The sequence below is a fragment of the Oncorhynchus keta genome, chromosome 18, assembly GCF_023373465.1.
Source record: "Oncorhynchus keta strain PuntledgeMale-10-30-2019 chromosome 18, Oket_V2, whole genome shotgun sequence".
Lineage (NCBI taxonomy): Eukaryota > Metazoa > Chordata > Actinopteri > Salmoniformes > Salmonidae > Oncorhynchus > Oncorhynchus keta.
This window is the reverse complement of record NC_068438.1, coordinates 32,128,764-32,147,563: the sequence shown is the minus strand read 5'-3', so window position 1 is coordinate 32,147,563 and position 18,800 is coordinate 32,128,764. Positions and strand designations below refer to the sequence as shown.

The 18,800-nt window shown below is 44.2% G+C and overlaps 1 protein-coding gene and 1 long non-coding RNA gene across 3 annotated transcripts in view; one reads left to right on the top strand and one right to left on the bottom strand.

Annotated features, from left to right (window-relative positions):
- The window catches only part of LOC118396889 (calsyntenin-2-like), a 365,777-nt gene extending 347,367 nt beyond the window's left edge, over positions 1–18,410 (top strand). The window contains exons 11-16 of the mRNA XM_052467906.1: positions 671–882; positions 6,658–6,828; positions 7,823–7,968; positions 8,210–8,333; positions 11,817–12,001; positions 13,612–18,410. Of these exons, the coding sequence (XP_052323866.1) occupies positions 671–882; positions 6,658–6,828; positions 7,823–7,968; positions 8,210–8,333; positions 11,817–12,001; positions 13,612–13,773 (1,000 nt within the window). The 3' untranslated portion in view covers positions 13,774–18,410. The remainder of the gene's footprint in view (positions 1–670; positions 883–6,657; positions 6,829–7,822; positions 7,969–8,209; positions 8,334–11,816; positions 12,002–13,611) is intronic.
- LOC127908740 (uncharacterized) lies at positions 9,563–17,443 on the bottom strand. Of its 2 annotated transcripts, XR_008068207.1 has the most exons (6): positions 17,309–17,443; positions 13,901–13,937; positions 13,586–13,769; positions 11,806–11,993; positions 11,072–11,126; positions 9,563–10,209 (listed from the first exon to the last, which is right to left on the bottom strand). It is a non-coding gene; the product is annotated as an uncharacterized LOC127908740 (long non-coding RNA). The 2 variants fall into 2 exon arrangements; XR_008068206.1 differs by lacking the exon at positions 17,309–17,443 and having other exon boundaries at positions 13,901–13,969.
- Positions 18,411–18,800: the final 390 nt, after the last annotated feature.

Genomic DNA, 18,800 nt, shown 5'->3' with positions numbered 1-18,800 from the left:
TACATGGATGTGAAAAACATCCCTCTCGTTGCTACCAGCTTTCACAACTCCCTTGTTAACTGTATTTTCCTTCTTTCCTCAGCCTCCCTCTTTCTCTCCTCAGCCTCTCTCTCTCTCCTCAGCCTCCCCTCCCTCACTCTTTCTCTCCTCAGCCTCCATCTGTCTCTCTCTTTCTCTCCTAAGCCTCCCTCCTTCTCTCCTCATCCTCCCTCTCGCTTTCTCTCTCCCTCACCCTTTCTCTCCTCAGCCTCCACCTGTCTCTCTCTTTCTCTCCTCATCCTCCCTCTCTCTTTCTCTTTCTCTCTCTCTCCATATTGTATCTTGCTCCTGTGGTTTCTCAGTGATTGATGTCTAATCTGCATTGTTTATGCAGTATGTGTCAGGTTATTTATGCATGTCTATGTCAGATGTCTGCCTCACAGATGTCTGCATTCAGTCAGCCTCACAGTGTAGTAGGTGGAGGCTTATTCAACCTTTTCAAGGTTGCTGATTCCTGGAATTAGCCCGCGCACACATTCTCAAAGTATCTAAGTATTCAATGGCTCTGATATTTCACGCATACCTGAAGTGATACCCAGCAAACACATACTGAAACATACATTCACATTCTATTTAATCAGAGTTACCCTTCCCTCCTCTCTCTCCATCTCTGTATTCCTCAACCTCCCAGGTGTTTTGGGGAGGACACGTGTATCTCCATCCCGGACATCGATGCAGTGGTGATGGTGCTGCAGCCCAGTGAACCCAGGATCACCATAGCTGGGGTGGACAGACTGACCAGGCCAGCAGCTGACGTCAGAGGACCAGCCGGACTCACTCTGTTCCAGGACCTTCACATCATCAGTACTGTCACCAAGGGAGACACAGCCTCACACCATACAGGTACAGGATACAGGCATAGAAGTGTGTGTGTGTGTGTGTGTGTGTGTGTGTGTGTGTGTGTGTGTGTGTGTGTGTGTGTGTGTGTGTGTGTGTGTGTGTGTGTGTGTGTGTGTGTGTGTGTGTGTGTGTGTGTGTGTGTGTGTGTGTGTGTGTGTGTGTGTGTGTGTGTGTGTGTAAAGGGAGAAATTGATAGATACTGGGTGCAAACCAAACAGAGAGAGAGAGAGAGAGAGAGAGAGAGAGAGAGAGAGAGAGAGAGAAATAGACAGAGAATAGCAGAGGGGAATGGCTTGTAATTATAATACTGGTCCAAAGGGGACACACTGCTCACCACCACAAAACTATTTGATTAGGTTGAAGTCTGTAGACTCTGGAGAGCACAACATCTCCTGTCATATTGGAACTTCATCAACTCCTCTCTATCCCATACACGCACACACCATTAACCACACGCTCCTAGTCACACAACACTTGGCTAATATATAGCCTCCAGCTGTGGTCTCCATTCCAACTGCAGAACGAGAGGAGGAAAGAAAGAGGCTGAGTCCTGAAAGCGCTGCAGAGTGTTTTCCACCTTCCTGACAATGGAGCCAGTGAAACCTCTCGCTCTGGTTATCCCCGTCTAATTGGCAGCTATAGCGTTGAGGCTGAGGCAGAGCACTGCTGTTCTGTGTTGTTCCCAGACTCCGCACTGAGAGGACTAGAGACGGGATTTAAATGTCATTTCCATTTGCTGTTCAGCCAGGCAGGAACCCATGCAATCATTTGTCTGGTAGGCAGAGGTCTTAGTCAGCGGGGGGGCTGGACTGTAGAAGCTGGGGATAGTGGAAGGGAGGGAGGGAGGGCAAGTCTGATGTCAGTAGTACAGGCCGGCTCTGTTCTGCCTCCCCCACCATTCACAGTTCCTTTAGTAAGAATTGTGACTTGCACAGCAGGATTAGACTGTACTTAGTGTGGAGAAAGTGTCACCGGGTGTTAAACGGCTCAGTGCAGCAGTAGGTTAGTTGGAGATCCCCCCCACACACACACGATCTCATACAATATGAAATACAGATTCCATTCTCTCCATCATATGACATCTGCTCTTGCTCTTTCTTTCAGGTTTCATTATGTTTGCCCTCCATGTGTTATTCTCCTATTCTCTGTATCTGTTAGTCTCTCATGCTCTACTCTTTCCTTACACCAGCACTCTCCTCTCCATTGTATCTCCACTCCATTCTAAACATTCTCTCCTCTCCATTGTATCTCCACTCCTTTCTAAACATGTTCTCCTCTCCATTGTATCTCCACTCCATTCTAAACATTCTCTCCTCTCCATTGTATCTCCACTCCATTCTAAACATTCTCTCCTCTCCACTGTATCTCCACTCCATTCTAAACATTCTCTCCTCTCCATTGTATCTCCACTCCTTTCTAAACATGTTCTCCTCTCCACTGTATCTCCACTCCTTTCTAAACATTCTCTCCTCTCCATTGTATCTCCACTCCATTCTAAACATTCTCTCCTCTCCATTGTATCTCCACTCCATTCTAAACATTCTCTCCTCTCCATTGTATCTCCACTCCTTTCTAAACATTCTCTCCTCTCCATTGTATCTCCACTCCATTCTAAACATTCTCTCCTCTCCATTGTATCTCCACTCCATTCTAAACATTCTCTCCTCTCCACTGTATCTCCACTCCATTCTAAACATTCTCTCCTCTCCATTGTATCTCCACTCCTTTCTAAACATGTTCTCCTCTCCACTGTATCTCCACTCCTTTCTAAACATTCTCTCCTCTCCATTGTATCTCCACTCCTTTCTAAACATGTTCTCCTCTCCACTGTATCTCCACTCCATTCTAAACATTCTCTCCTCTCCACTGTATCTCCACTCCTTTCTAAACATTCTCTCCTCTCCACTGTATCTCCACTCCATTCTAAACATTCTCTCCTCCCCACTGTATCTCCACTCCTTTCTAAACATTCTCTCCTCTCCACTGTATCTCCACTCCTTTCTAAACATTCTCTCCTCCCCACTGTATCTCCACTCCTTTCTAAACATTCTCTCCTCTCCACTGTATCTCCACTCCTTTCTAAACATTCTCTCCTCTCCACTGTATCTCCACTCCATTCTAAACATTCTCTCCTCTCCACTGTATCTCCACTCCATTCTAAACATTCTCTCCTCTCCACTGTATCTCCACTCCATTCTAAACATTCTCTCCTCTCCACTGTATCTCCACTCCTTTCTAAACATTCTCTCCTCTCCACTGTATCTCCACTCCTTTCTAAACATTCTCTCCTCTCCACTGTATCTCCACTCCATTCTAAACATTCTCTCCTCTCCACTGTATCTCCACTCCTTTCTAAACATTCTCTCCTCTCCACTGTATCTCCACTCCATTCTAAACATTCTCTCCTCTCCATTGTATCTCCACTCCTTTCTAAACATGTTCTCCTGTCCACTGTATCTCCGCTCCTTTCTAAACATTCTCTCCTCTCCATTGTATCTCCACTCCTTTCTAAACATGTTCTCCTCTCCACTGTATCTCCACTCCATTCTAAACATTCTCTCCTCTCCACTGTATCTCCACTCCTTTCTAAACATTCTCTCCTCTCCACTGTATCTCCACTCCATTCTAAACATTCTCTCCTCCCCACTGTATCTCCACTCCTTTCTAAACATTCTCTCCTCTCCACTGTATCTCCACTCCTTTCTAAACATTCTCTCCTCTCCACTGTATCTCCACTCCATTCTAAACATTCTCTCCTCTCCACTGTATCTCCACTCCATTCTAAACATTCTCTCCTCTCCACTGTATCTCCACTCCTTTCTAAACATTCTCTCCTCTCCACTGTATCTCCACTCCTTTCTAAACATTCTCTCCTCTCCACTGTATCTCCACTCCTTTCTAAACATTCTCTCCTCTCCACTGTATCTACACTCCTTTCTAAACATGTTCTCCTCTCCACTGTATCTCCACTCCATTCTAAACATTCTCTCCTCTCCACTGTATCTCCCCTCCTTTCTAAACATTCTCTCCTCTCCACTGTATCTCCACTCATTTCTAAACATTCTCTCCTCTCCACTCCATTCTAAACATTCTCTCCTCTCCACTGTATCTCCACTCCTTTCTAAACATTCTCTCCTCTCCACTCCATTCTAAACATTCTCTCCTCTCCACTGTATCTCCACTCCATTCTAAACATTCTCTCCTCTCCACTGTATCTCCCCACCTTTCTAAACATTATCTCCTCTCCACTGTATCTCCACTCCTTTCTAAACATTCTCTCCTCTCCACTGTATCTCCACTCCTTTCTAAACATTCTCTCCTCTCCACTCCATTCTAAACATTCTCTCCTCTCCACTGTATCTCCACTCCATTCTAAACATTCTCTCCTCTCCACTGTATCTCCCCTCCTTTCTAAACATTATCTCCTCTCCACTGTATCTCCACTCCTTTCTAAACATTCTCTCCTCTCCACTCCATTCTAAACATTCCCTCTTCTCCACTCCATTCTAAACATTCTCTCCACTGTATCTCCACTCCATTCTAAACATTCTCTCCTCTCCACTGTATCTCCACTCCTTTCTAAACATTCTCTCCTCTCCACTGTATCTCCACTCCTTTCTAAACATTCTCTCCTCTCCACTGTATCTCCACTCCTTTCTAAACATTCTCTCCTCTCCACTGTATCTCCACTCCATTCTAAACATTCTCTCCTCTCCACTGTATCTCCACTCCATTCTAAACATTCCCTCCTCTCCACTGTATCTCCACTCCATTCTAAACATTCTCTCCTCTCCACTGTATCTCCACTCCATTCTAAACATTCCCTCCTCTCCACTGTATCTCCACTCCTTTCTAAACATTCTCTCCTCTCCACTGTATCTCCACTCCTTTGTAAACATTCTCTCCTCTCCACTGTATCTCCACTCCTTTCTAAACATTCCCTCCTCTCCACTCCATTCTAAACATTCTCTCCACTGTATCTCCACTCCATTCTAAACATTCACTCCACTGTATCTCCACTCCATTCTAAACATTCTCTCCTCTCCACTGTATCTCCACTCCTTTCTAAACATTCTCTCCTCTCCACTGTATCTCCACTCCATTCTAAACATTCTCTCCTCGCCACTGTATCTCCACTCCATGCTAAACATTCTATCCTCTCCACTGTATCTCCACTCCATGCTAAACATTCCCTCCTCTCCACTGTATCTCCACTCCATTCTAAACATTCTCTCCTCTCCACTGTATCTCCACTCCTTTCTAAACATTCTCTCCTCTCCACTGTATCTCCACTCCTTTCTAAACATTCTCTCCTCGCCACTGTATCTCCACTCCATGCTAAACATTCCCTCCTCTCCACTGTATCTCCACTCCATTCTAAACATTCTCTCCTCTCCACTCCTTTCTAAACATTCTCTCCTCTCCACTGTATCTCCACTCCAAGCTAAACATTCCCTCCTCTCCACTGTATCTCCACTCCATTCTAAACATTCTCTCCCCTCCATTGTATCTCCACTCCTTTCTAAACATTCTCTCCTCTCCACTGTATCTCCACTCCTTTCTAAACATTCTCTCCTCTCCACTGTATCTCCACTCCTTTCTAAACATTCTCTCCTCTTCACTGTATCTCCACTCCTTTCTAAACATTCTCTCCTCTCCACTGTATCTCCACTCCTTTCTAAACATTCTCTCCTCTCCACTGTATCTCCACTCCTTTCTAAACATTCTCTCCTCTCAATGGTGCAGTATTCCATCTCTCTCTTAGTCTGCATGTCTCAGGGGGTCTCCTCAGCTCCAGATGTTTCCCCTCCTTCCCTCAGTTAGCACAGCTCTGAGATCAGTCAAGCCTCAGCCAGGCATAGAGGAGAACCAGGGTCTCCCCGGACCCCTGCTCTTCTAAGGACAGCCCCTGCTTTGAGGAGTACCTCTCCGTATGGAGGCTGTTGAGTGGGCATGCCAGGTGTTACCCCTCCCCAGGAGAGAACACAGCAGGCTGAGAGGCAGGGAGCGCTAGAGAACTGTGGCTAACCTAACTGTACAGCAGACTCTGTGACACCCAGGCTGGCTGAGTGTGTAGCAACAGAGGTCGTTAAAAATGCAGCTGAAGAGTTTTTGAACAGTGTTTTTGAACAGCGTTTTGGGGGAAAATAGCTTGTTAATTTAAGTTGGTTAGTGTGGAATAGTGTTTTAAAAATGCTCTTGGATAATATTGTTGTGTACAAATGCACAATCTTAATTTGACCCTGCTTCTCACAGCAGGAAAATAATCCTGCAGCGACAGGAAATGTACATGATTGTGTGGATTGTAATTAATGGGCATTTTTGTGGGTGGTGAATCATTTATTGTTATGAGAAATCTAATTTAGTTTATTTGCACAAATAGAAAGGTAGTTTGTAACATTAAATAACAACAGTATGTGCAGGAGTGGAAAAAAGACAAAAACAGCTTGTCTAGTAACCCCCCCATAATGGTCAAAAATCCTACAGATTCAGCAGTGTGGACATTTTAAAGTGAAACTACAACCTTTAGAAGCGTTGTTAAAACCTCCGATACACTACCAGTTGTATTTCCTGCTGTGCAACAGACGGATCAAATTTACATAGCAGGTCTGTATGTGTGAGCGCATGCATTCAACTGTGTGTGTGTGTGTGTGTGTGTGTGTGTGTGTGTGTGTGTGTGTGTGTGTGTGTGTGTGTGTGTGTGTGTGTGTGTGTGTGTGTGTGTGTGTGTGTGTGTGTGTGTGTGTGTGTGTGTGTGTGTTTTCTTCTTTTTTTCAGCGGGCAGGCTGGGGGTCCAGGAGGAGATCATCCATAACCTGGACTACTGTGACATCCTGGTGCTGGGGGAGGAGCTGAGGCCGGAGCAGGAGGGTCTCCAGCTGCAGCGTAGCACCCTGCTGGGGAAACACCTGGACGCCACCAACTCCACCTCCGGCATGTCTATATACGGTAAGTTACCATGGCAATATCTAACCTCCAGACCTCTAACCCATATATAACCTCTGACCCTTACCCCAACTCCACCTCTGGCATGTCTCCATCTATGTTACCATGCAAACACCTAACCATAACCCCCATCTTCCTCTATAACCATAACCCCCATCTTCCTCCATAACCATAACCCCCATCTTCCTCCATAACCATAACCCCCATAACCATAACCCCCATCTTCCTCCATAACCATAACCCCCATCTTCCTCCATAACCATAACCCCCATCTTCCTCCATAACCATAACCCCATCTTCCTCCATAACCATAACCCCCATCTTCCTCTATAAAAATAACCCCTATCTTCCTCCATAACCATAACCCCCATCTTCCTCTATAAAAATAACCCCCATCTTCCTCTATAAAAATAACCCCTATCTTCCTCCATAACCATAACCCCCATCTTCCTCTATAAAAAATAACCCCTATCTTCCTCCATAACCATAACCCCCATCTTCCTCTATAAAAATAACCCCCATCTTCCTCTATAAAAATAACCCCCATCTTCCTCTATAAAAATAACCCCCATCTTCCTCTATAAAAATAACCCCCATCTTCCTCTATAAAAATAACCCCCATCTTCCTCTATAAAAATAACCCCCATCTTCCTCTATAAAAATAACCCCCATCTTCCTCTATAAAAATAACCCCCATCTTCCTCTATAAAAATAACCCCTATCTTCCTCCATAACCATAACCCCCATCTTCCTCTATAAAAATAACCCCTTTCTTCCTCCATAACCATAACCCCCATCTTCCTCTATAAAAATAACCCCTATCTTCCTCCATAACCATAACCCCCATCTTCCTCTATAAAAATAACCCCTATCTTCCTCCATAACCATAACCCCCATCTTCCTCTGTAAAAATAACCCATATCTTCCTCCATAACCATAACCCCTGTATCTATGAAACTGGTAGTGACCATATAAACATGTCCACCATCTCTCGTAGGTGTGGACTCCATGTCCAACTATGAGCAGGTGATCAGACAGGTGCATTACCACAACTGGCACCCCACCCAGACCCCAGACAGGAAGTTCCGTCTCACCTGCTCCGAGCTCAACGGACGCTACACCAGCAATGAGTTCACCCTGGAGGTCAGTGGACTAGAGAATGGAATGTTAAAGATATAGGGATTCCAATGTTCCTGGCTTTTAGAGATTGTTTGTTTAGACAATTCCTGACTTGAGACCCCTTTCCTTCTATGTTCTTGCTCAAGCCAGAAAACCTCTGACAGTTCTGTGTATAATAGTCCTTATTTGTAGTTTACTCTTAAATTTTCTGAGACATTTATCTTATTATACCTATAACCTTGCTCTCTATTCTTGCCCCGCCCAGATCAGTGTACTCCACAAATCAGAGGCTGGGGAGCATGTCAATCACATGGTAGCCCCGCCCCAGTACATGCAAGTGGTTCATCATCCGGCCATGGTCCACAGTCTATACCCCACACACGGTTCAGGTAAGACTGTAGAATCATCAGTCTATACCCCACACACGGTTCAGGTAAGACTGTAGAATCATCAGTCTATACCCCACACACAGCTCACTATAGAATCATCAGTCTATACACCACACACAGCTCACTATAGAATCATCAGTCTATACACCACACACAGCTCACTATAGAATCATCAGTCTATACCCCACACACGGTTCAGGTAAGACTGTAGAATCATCAGTCTATACCCCACACACAGCTCACTACAGAATCATCAGTCTATACCCCACACACAGCTCACTATAGAATCATCAGTCTATACCCCACACACAGCTCACTATAGAATCATCAGTCTATACCCCACACACGGTTCAGGTAAGACTGTAGAATCACCAGTCTATACCCCACACACAGCTCACTACAGAATCATCAGTCTATACCCCACACACAGCTCACTACAGAATCATCAGTCTATACCCCACACATAGTTCACTATAGAATCATCAGTCTATACCCCACACACGGTTCAGGTAAGACTGTAGAATCATCAGTCTATACCCCACACACAGCTCACTACAGAATCATCAGTCTATACCCCACACACAGCTCACTACAGAATCAGCAGTCTATACCCCACACACAGCTCACTACAGAATCATCAGTCTATACCCCACACACAGCTCACTACAGAATCAGCAGTCTATACCCTACACACAGCTCACTACAGAATCAGCAGTCTATACCCCACCCACAGATCACTACAGAATCAGCAGTCTATACCCCACACACAGCTCACTACAGAATCATCAGTCCATACCCCACACACAGCTCACTACAGAATCAGCAGTCTATACCCCACACACAGCTCACTACAGAATCATCAGTCTATACCCCACACACAGTTCAGGTAAGACTGTAGAATCATCATTCTATACCCCACACACAGCTCACTACAGAATCAGCAGTCCATACCCCACCCACAGCTCACTACAGAATCAGCAGTCTATACCCCACACACAGCTCACTACAGAATCAGCAGTCCATACCCCACCCACAGCTCACTACAGAATCATCACTCTATACACCACACACAGCTCACTACATAATCATGAGTCTTTTCCCCACACACAGCTCACTACAGAGTCATCAGTCTATACCCCACACACAGCTCACTATAGAATCGGCAGTCTATACCCCACACACAGCTCACTACAGAATCATCAGTCTATACCAAATCAGCAGTCCAGCAGTCCAGACCAAATCTAATTTTATTTATATAGCCCTTCTTACATCAGCTGATATCTCAAAGTGCTGTACAGAAACCCAGCCTAAAACCCCAAACAGCAAGCAATGCAGGTGTAGAAGCACGTTGGCTAGGAAAAACTCCCTAGAAAGGCCAAAGCCTAGGAAGAAACCTAGAGAGGAACCAGGCTATGTGGGGTGGCCAGTCCTCTTCTGGCTGTGCCGGGTGGAGATTATAACAGAACATGGCCAAGATGTTCAAATGTTCATAAATGACCAGCATGGTCGAATAATAACAAGGCAGAACAGTTGAAACTGGAGCAGCAGCACAGTCAGGTGGACTGGGGACAGCAAGGAGTCATCATGTCAGGTCGTCCTGGGGCACGGTCCTTGGGCTCAGGTCCTCCGAGAGAGAGAAAGAAAGAGAGAATTAGAGAGAGCATATGTGGGGTGGCCAGTCCTCTTCTGGCTGTGCCGGGTGGAGATTATAACAGAACGTGGCCAAGATGTTCAAATGTTCATAAATGACCAGCATAGTCGAATAATAACAAGGCAGAACAGTTGAAACTGGAGCAGCAGCATGGCCAGGTGGACTGGGGACAGCAAGGAGTCATCATGTCAGGTAGTACTGAGGCATGGTCCTGGGGCTCAGGTCCTCCGAGAGAGAGAGAGAGAGAGAGAGAGAGAGAGAGAGAGAGAGAGAAAGAGAGAATTAGATAGAGCACACTTAAATTCGCACAGGACACCGAATAGGACAGGAGAAGTACTCCAGATATAACAAACTGACCCTAGCCCCCCAACACATAAACTACTGCAGCATAAATACTGGAGGCTGAGACAGGAGGGGTCAGGAGAACAACACAATTAGACCCAACCAAATCATGAGAAAACAAATTGGAAAACACATTGGAAAGAATTAACAAAAAAACAGAGCAAACTAGAAAGCTATTTGGCCTTAAACAGAGAGTACACAGTGGCAGAATACCTGACCACTGTGAATGACTATGTACAGACTCAGTGAGCATAGCCTTGCTATTGAGAAAGGCCGCCGTAGGCAGACTTGGCTCTCAAGAGAAGACAGGCTATGTGCTCACTGCCCACAAAATGAGGTGGAATCTGAGCTGCACTTCCTAACCTCCTGCCCAATGTATGACCATATTAGAGAGACATATTTCCCTCAGATTAATTACACAGATCCACAAACAATTCGAAAACAAATCCAATTTTGATAAACTCCCATATCTATTGGGTGAAATTCCACAGTGTGCCATCACAGCAGCAAGATTTGTGACCTGTTGCCACAAGAAAAGGGCAACCAGTGAAGAACATACACCATTGTAAATACAACCCATATTTATGCTTATTTATTTTCCTTAACCATTTGTACATTGTTACACCACTGTATGTATATATATATATATGTGACATTTGTAATGTCTTTATTGTTTTGAAACTTCTGTATGTGTAATGTTTACTGTTAATTTTTATTGTTTATTTCACTTTTGTATATTATCTACCTCACTTGCTTTGGCAATGTTAACACGTTTCCCCATGCCAATAAAGCCCCTTGAACTGAAAGAGAAAGAGAGAAAGAGAAAGAGAGAAAGAGAAAGAGAAAGAGAAAGAGAGAGAGAGAGAACAGGGAGGAGGGATGACAAAGATTTTCCCAGTAGTGTCTTTAATGAGGTGAATAATGTACATTGTTCTGTTAGGAGACCATACACACCCTCTAGCAACATTCTGTGTGCATTCATGTATATATACTGAGGGGGCTTTTACATGAGAGAGATCAATGGCTATGGATTGGTCTTTAAAACATCTCTCTCGGTCTGTGTGTGTAATAAGGAGGCAGACTGAATCAATTGACCAATTAAAAGAGTCCTCCGTAGCTGGATGAACACACACATTTCTAATATCTTCTCTGAAGGACAGAGAGAGAAGGCAGGGTGGTGATCTTATTTTGAAAGTACAGATCAGCATTCAACAGATAAACAGTACAGATCAAGGACCATGTGTGTGTGTGTGTGTGTGTGTGTGTGTGTGTGTGTGTGTGTGTGTGTGTGTGTGTGTGTGTGTGTGTGTGTGTGTGTGTGTGTGTGTGTGTGTGTGTGTGTGTGTGTGTGTGTGTGTGTGTGTGTAATGCACCCATTATGTGTGTGTACATACAACTAAGATATTTTGGTTGTGTGCATAACCAAATATTTGTAATGCGTGTGGGTGCACCATGTTACTTAACATACATTAACATTACCTTTCCCCAAGGAGTCCCCAGTGCTGCCACAGTGGTGATAGTGATCTGTATTGCCGCCCTGGTGGTGGTGGTTGTGCTAGGCATCTACCGTATTCACCTGACACACCAACAGGAGGGCAGGAGCTCAGACACAACCAAGGAGGGAGAGCTGGACTGGAACAACTCAGCGCTCAATATCACAGTCAATCCTATGGAGGTAAGGGGAAGAGGGGGACTGAAAACAAAACCGTGGGGGAGAGGCGAGGGAGGAATAAAGGAAGGAAGGTGAGTGTTGTAGGGACCAGATTTTGGAACAGCCTTAAGGGCAGTAAGTAGGAGGAGGCAGCAGGATCAGGGGCAAGATACTGTCCAGTATATTAACAGTGAAAGGTGGTTCCAGGTGAATGACAAGATCCTATGAATAGTTACATAATCTTTACAGAATACAGGTTTGAATAGAAATCAAAACCCTAAGCCTCAATCAGGCCTACCCTGCCAAACCAATAGAAGCAGGTTGGGGCATACCAGGTTAAGGACAGCCTCCAAAACAGCTCACATACCAGAGCTAGAACATCCCTCCAGCTCACATACCAGAGCTAGAACATCCCTCCAGCTCACATACCAGAGCTAGAACATCCCTCCAGCTCACATACCAGAGCTAGAACATCCCTCCAGCTCACATACCAGAGCTAGAACATCCCTCCAGCTCACATACCAGAGCTAGAACATCCCTCCAGCTCACATACCAGAGCTAGAACATCCCTCCAGCTCACATACCAGAGCTAGAACATCCCTCCAGCTCACATACCAGAGCTAGAACATCCCTCCAGCTCACATACCAGAGCTAGAACATCCCTCCAGCTCACATACCAGAGCTAGAACATCCCTCCAGCTCACATACCAGAGCTAGAACATCCCTCCAGCTCACATACCAGAGCTAGAACATCCCTCCAGCTCACATACCAGAGCTAGAACATCCCTCCAGCTCACATACCAGAGCTAGAACATCCCTCCAGCTCACATACCAGAGCTAGAACATCCCTCCAGCTCACAGCTCATAGGTGAAACAGGCCCCTCCTTATGGACCATACCATTAAACATGGTGCTCTTTACCCATTAAATCATGTTAACAGGCATCTTCATTATATTACATATTACATCGAAATAAACATCTTAAACATTCCTGGCTTATCCTCAATGCGTGAAATCTTTAAATGAATGAATACACATTTCATAACAATAGTTCTGCAACCTGCGTATGGTCCCATTACGCACGGACATGATAGACAAGACATGGAGCTCCGAGATGAGCCAACTTCAAACATAGGACACATTACAATATGGAAATAAACAAACTTCTTTCTCGTCAGTGGAGCAGGAGTCCATGTGCACCTGAACATGGCATCCACTTGGAGGATTGCAAAAGGGTCAATTAATGCATTTAAATATGAAACTGAAATTCGTCACAATGCAACTTGACCAAACATTTGCTCGACACACAATTAGCCTTACGCACAATAAATAGCCATGATACTGGCAAAAGAGGGAAATAACAACAGTATACACCTTTATAATAAATTAATTACTAGATATATAGGAACACATGAATGCGCTAAACACGGGGAATTCAATAATTAGTGACGAGAGGTACTGAGTCAGCTTCGTCACAGTGAGAAAGGGGAGAATGGACTGAAATAGAGTGAGTACCTGAAGATAGAGGGCAGAGGGAGGAATGGGACATAGTGAAACAGAGTAGGATACACAAGGGCCACAGTAATCAGCTCCAGAGCCTGTCACACACCTGTTGCCTCTCTGTGCCCCATGCAGAGCTTCCAGGAGCCCCAAGGAGCTGAGGAAGAGGCCAGTGAGGAGGAGGAGGAAGATGAAGAGGATGACATCACCAGCACAGAGTCAGACGACAGCGAGGAGGAGGAGGTTCAAGGAGCTCCCAGGGTACAACAGAGCAGCAAGAGGGGCCAGCTGGACTGAATAAAATTATACATACATACTGATATACACACTGATGCACACACATACACACTGATGTATATACACACACGCTGAGGCGTCAACATACTCACTACTATAGAATAAATTGTTCAAGTCATGAGACTACCTGAGATTTCTCTGAGTTGGGGTAACATCTCCCCCTACTGGTGAAAAAATGAAATGGTATTAAGAATAGAATGAGCACTAAAGTGAAAACACACACACACACAACACCAGTCTGAATTTAAAAAGACTCCTTTCCTTTATGTCAAACTATGTGGTGTTAACTAAAGGCTACCCTGTGGTACTCCAATGCTGTAATACTATCCTGTGGTCTTGAGTACCTCAGACCTCAAGCCCTCGTCCACAAGCTGAAACCTTACCTACTGTTTTTTACTGAGACTGTGAAAAAAAGACAACAAAATGTGAAAATACTGTATACAACTGAAATTGCTTGTCAAACATCTGTTTTCCACCTATTTTTTCAGGGTCTAAAATCTTGTCTGAAAAACTGTGGTCCTATAGGTCGCTGTGATCTTTTGTAATGGTAACAACCAACTAATGAAACAAATACCAAATGATAGTCTTTGGGTGGAGTTTTCCTTTAAGATGGTACAGTCCAGTATAGGAGAACACCTTCGATCCTTACCTTGATACACTATTTTGGAAAAGTATGTGGACACCCCATCAAATTAGTGGATTTGGCTATTTCAGTCACATTCGTTGCTGACGGGTGTATAAAATCAAGCTCACCGCCATGCAATCTCCAAAGACAAACATTGTCAGTAGAATGGCCCTACTGAAGAGCTCAGTGACTTTCAACATGGCACCGTCATAGGATGTCACCTTTCCAACAAGTTAGTTCATCAGATTTCTGCCCTGCTAGAGCTGCCCCTGTCAACTGTAAGTGCTGTTATTGTGAAGTGGAAACATCTAGGAGCAACAACAGCTCAGCCACAAGGGGAAGGCCACAGAAAGGGAACGCCGAGGACTGAAACTGAAAAAATGATGTCCTCGGTTGCAACACTCACTCCCGAATTCAAAACTGCCTCTGGAAGCAAAGTCAGCACAAGAACTGTTTGTCAGGGGCTTCATGAAATTGGTTTCCATGGCCGAGCAGCCACACACAACCCTAAGATCATCATGTGCAATGCCAAACATCAGCTTGAGTGGTGTAAAGCTCACTGCCACTGGACTCTGGAGCACTGGAAAAATGTTCTCTGGAGTGATGGATCACTCTTCCCCATCTGGCAGTCCGACAGACGAATCTGGGTTCCAGTAGAACGCTACCTGCACAAATGCGTAGTGCCAACTGTAAAGTTTGGTGGAGGAGGAACAATGGTCTGGGGCTGTTTTTCATGCATCGGGCTCGGCCCCTTAGTTCCAGTGAAGGGAAATCTTATCGCTAAGGAATACAATGCCATTCTAGATTATGCTATGCTTCCAACTTTGTGGCAACAGTTTGGGAAAGGCCCTTTCCTGTTTCAGCATGACAATGCTCCCGTGCACAAAGCAAGGTTCTCATGCAATTGCACACCCTATAGAACTGTTGTGCAACATTAGCTCATGGGCTCTCATGAAGTGTTTGATTAGATTTGCGATTACATTTGCATTGATGTGAGAGTCATTAGAGGGACAACAGAGTGCTGAGGACCAGGCAGTTAGCAAGTTTGGTAGACTACTAATTACCATCAGCAGCATAAGAGCTTGGAGAAGCCTAATTACCATGACTAAGCGGTCATTTGGAATTTGACTGCCTTCATGACTCGTGACCGCCAGTGTGGCGGTAATAAGGTCACCGCAACACCCCTACATACAGAAATGGTTTGTCGAGATCGGTGTGGAAGAACTTGACTGGCCTGCACAGAGCCCTGACCTCAACACCATCTAACACCATTGGAATGAATTGGAATGCCGACTGCAAGCCAGGCATAATCTGCCAACATCAGTGCCCAACCTCACTAATGCTCTTGTGGCTGAATGGAAGCAAGACCCTGCAGCAATGTTCCAACATCTAGTGGAAATCCTTCCCAGAAGAGTGGAGGCTGTTATAGCAGCAAAGGGGGGACCAACTCCATATTAATGCCCATGATTTTGGAATGAGATGTTTGACGAGCAGATGTCCACATACACTACATGACCAAAAGTATCTGTGTTCAGTATATCATACCTTTTGTCTATTGCATCAAATTAAAATTTAAGACAAAATAAGAAAAACTTATTTGCATTGATTTGCAATATTTTAATACCTGAAAAATATGTTGGGTTTATTGCAATGGAACATATTTGATTTATCACTGCGTATTTAAGCCTGGATGATGTGTCTAGGTGATTTTACATTTGGTGTAACCAATGGCACTAAACAATCTTTATTTGGTTTTTTTATTGGTGTCCTTTTGGAGATGTTGTAGTTACTTGAGGCATAATCATGCAGTTGCAACGTTACAGAATGTGCATATAGAAATATGTTGCATAGAAAAGACACGTTTCTCTGTCATGCAAAACAATAACCATGTCAGCTATATGCTTTTAATTTTTCTTCAATATTCTGTACCCAACTGAATAAGCACCCAGGTGAAAGTTGACCTTGCCTGTTTTTTTGGACACACTATAAGAGAGAAGGAACCTTGTACATTTTGATATGTTCCTCTTACCTGTACATACTGACTAGAGTAGGTGACCCTGCCCTGAACCTAGCAAAGCCCCTCCCTCTGTATGTATGTATGCACATGTATCTCTATGTACTAACCCACCCATGTCATTTAATTCTGTTCATATCACACCAAACCCACCCCTCTCTATATGTTTGCATCTCAATGTTCAGTTCATTCCAAATGGCTGTGCTTTCTGTCTCTGTTAAGACAGGCAAGACAAACAGACACCGCTGTTCCTACATTTCAGGATGGGAGACAACAGTGGGAAATTATCATGGAGGTTAAACCCAACTGAAACTGGTTAATGGGCAGGGCATGTATAGGGTGTTGTCTTCTGTCTTTCTGTAGTCAATCCCAGCAATCCCCCTTACCCCCATCATACACAGTCCACCTATTACAAAACGTTGTTTAACCTGCCATGAGGACAAATAGAATGTTTCTATTTTCTTCATTTGGGTATTTGACTGTGTGACCCTGCTTGATGTATTCCTTCCCGGGGATAGTCCTTTGGTTCTAGCTGTACCCGTATGTATCCCCTTTGAACTCTTGCTGGACTTTGCATCAATCCTCCCCAATGTTCTCCCAACGTTTGATTTAGAACAGTGGTCACCAACATTTGAGTCAAGATCACTTTCGCAGTCAGAAGGCAAGCCAAGATCTACCACTCAGATAATGATTTTTACATTAACCTAATAAAAACATCTCTGTAGGAATGAGATTTGTGCAGCACACAATACATTATCTTAGCATATTGGCTATATGCCTGCCCTGACAATATTGTTATTCTCGACCATATTATATTTCAAAACTCGAGCTAATAGATCAGTTGGTGTAGCACTTGTGAGGCACAATCCTATTTAACAAGACTGATGGTACAGTACCTGCATCTGATGGTCATGGTGATTTTAAGACAACTGGGAACTCTGAATAAACGAGGTCAAACCAAGAAGTCAGTGAACTTCAGGTCGGGAAGTCGGAAGTTCTAGAAAGATGCCAGCGTTTACGAGTTGGATGACCATTTAAAACTATTTTCCAAAAGTCGGATATTGCTTTTTCCGAGTTCCCAGTAGTCTTGGACGATTACAAGTCAATGAATCTCGAGTTCCCAGTTATTTTTAAAAAACAGTCTCAGTGGGTGGAAGTGAGCAGCAGACGGTCCTTGCTCTCTCCTTCCTTTCCTCCAGTGAGACTGACCAGAGAGAGGGGACACAGTCTTCCACCTGATGGCAAAACTCGAGTCGCACCACATCTGCCTCGGCACAAATTCATGTTGTTCCTATGACCAGCGAAAGTGAAATACTCCTCGATATTAAAATACACACGACGAGCTGCTAATAATAATAATAATAAAAACGCAGGGCTAGCCATACACTTGGCTACTCATTCATTTTCCGGGGTCGTGGAAGTAGGTAGGCACCGTGAATTGAGCTATCCGATTGGCCAGCACCAAAAGCGCACTCGATTTAGCCACATATCTCCCGGTCCGCAGGGTAGCCGGAGTTTGTCTTTTCAGACAAATGCAAAGGTAAAACATGGTAAAACTTTGTATACCCGGTGCCCAGGGCTTACGAATCAACGTACCGTAAACAGCGCAACACGGAAAAAAGGGGCGCAAACGTATGCTGTTACCGTTGGCTTTTCTACAGAAATGTTTGGTGATCGACTAGGAGGAATGCCTTGAAGATCAACCTGTCAATCAACATTAAATAAAGGTTAAAAACATGTTTTTAATAAATTAAAATCGCGATCCACCGGTTGGTGACCACTGTTAGAGAAGAAGAAGAAGAAGAAGAAGAAGAAGAAGAAGAAGAAGAAGAAGAAGAAGAAGAAGAAGGTGAAAATAAATATCATCCTTGTAAAATGTGTAAAACCTTTTTGAGTTTTTTCTTGATTTTTTCTTTGGACTGTTTTTCTGGGTTTACTTTAGATGGTCACTACAACACTTTCTGTCAATTGACCAATAAAGACTTGTTTTAGAATCTAGCCGTGTCTCATTCATTCTGCAGTCCCTTATCAATTTGTTCAATACAGAAAACAACTAGGCCTAGAGAATGTGCATTAAAATGGGGTGGGAAATACTCAGCCGCAGGTCACTAATTAGTCATATAGTTAAGTCTATGGACATTTCAGCCTATGGCATTTCAAAGCTATGAAAGGTATTAGACCAATTTAACAGTTTAACCCTCCTGTTGTGTTAGTTTCATGTTAATTCATTCTGTGTTCCCGGTCCAAAATGACCATCCCATTATAGCTGATTATAAATCCATAATAATAGATACAGTGGGGCAAAAAAGTAATTAGTCAGCCACCAATTGTGCAGGTTCTCCCACTTAAAAAGATGAGAGAGGCCTGTAATTTTCATCATAGGTACAT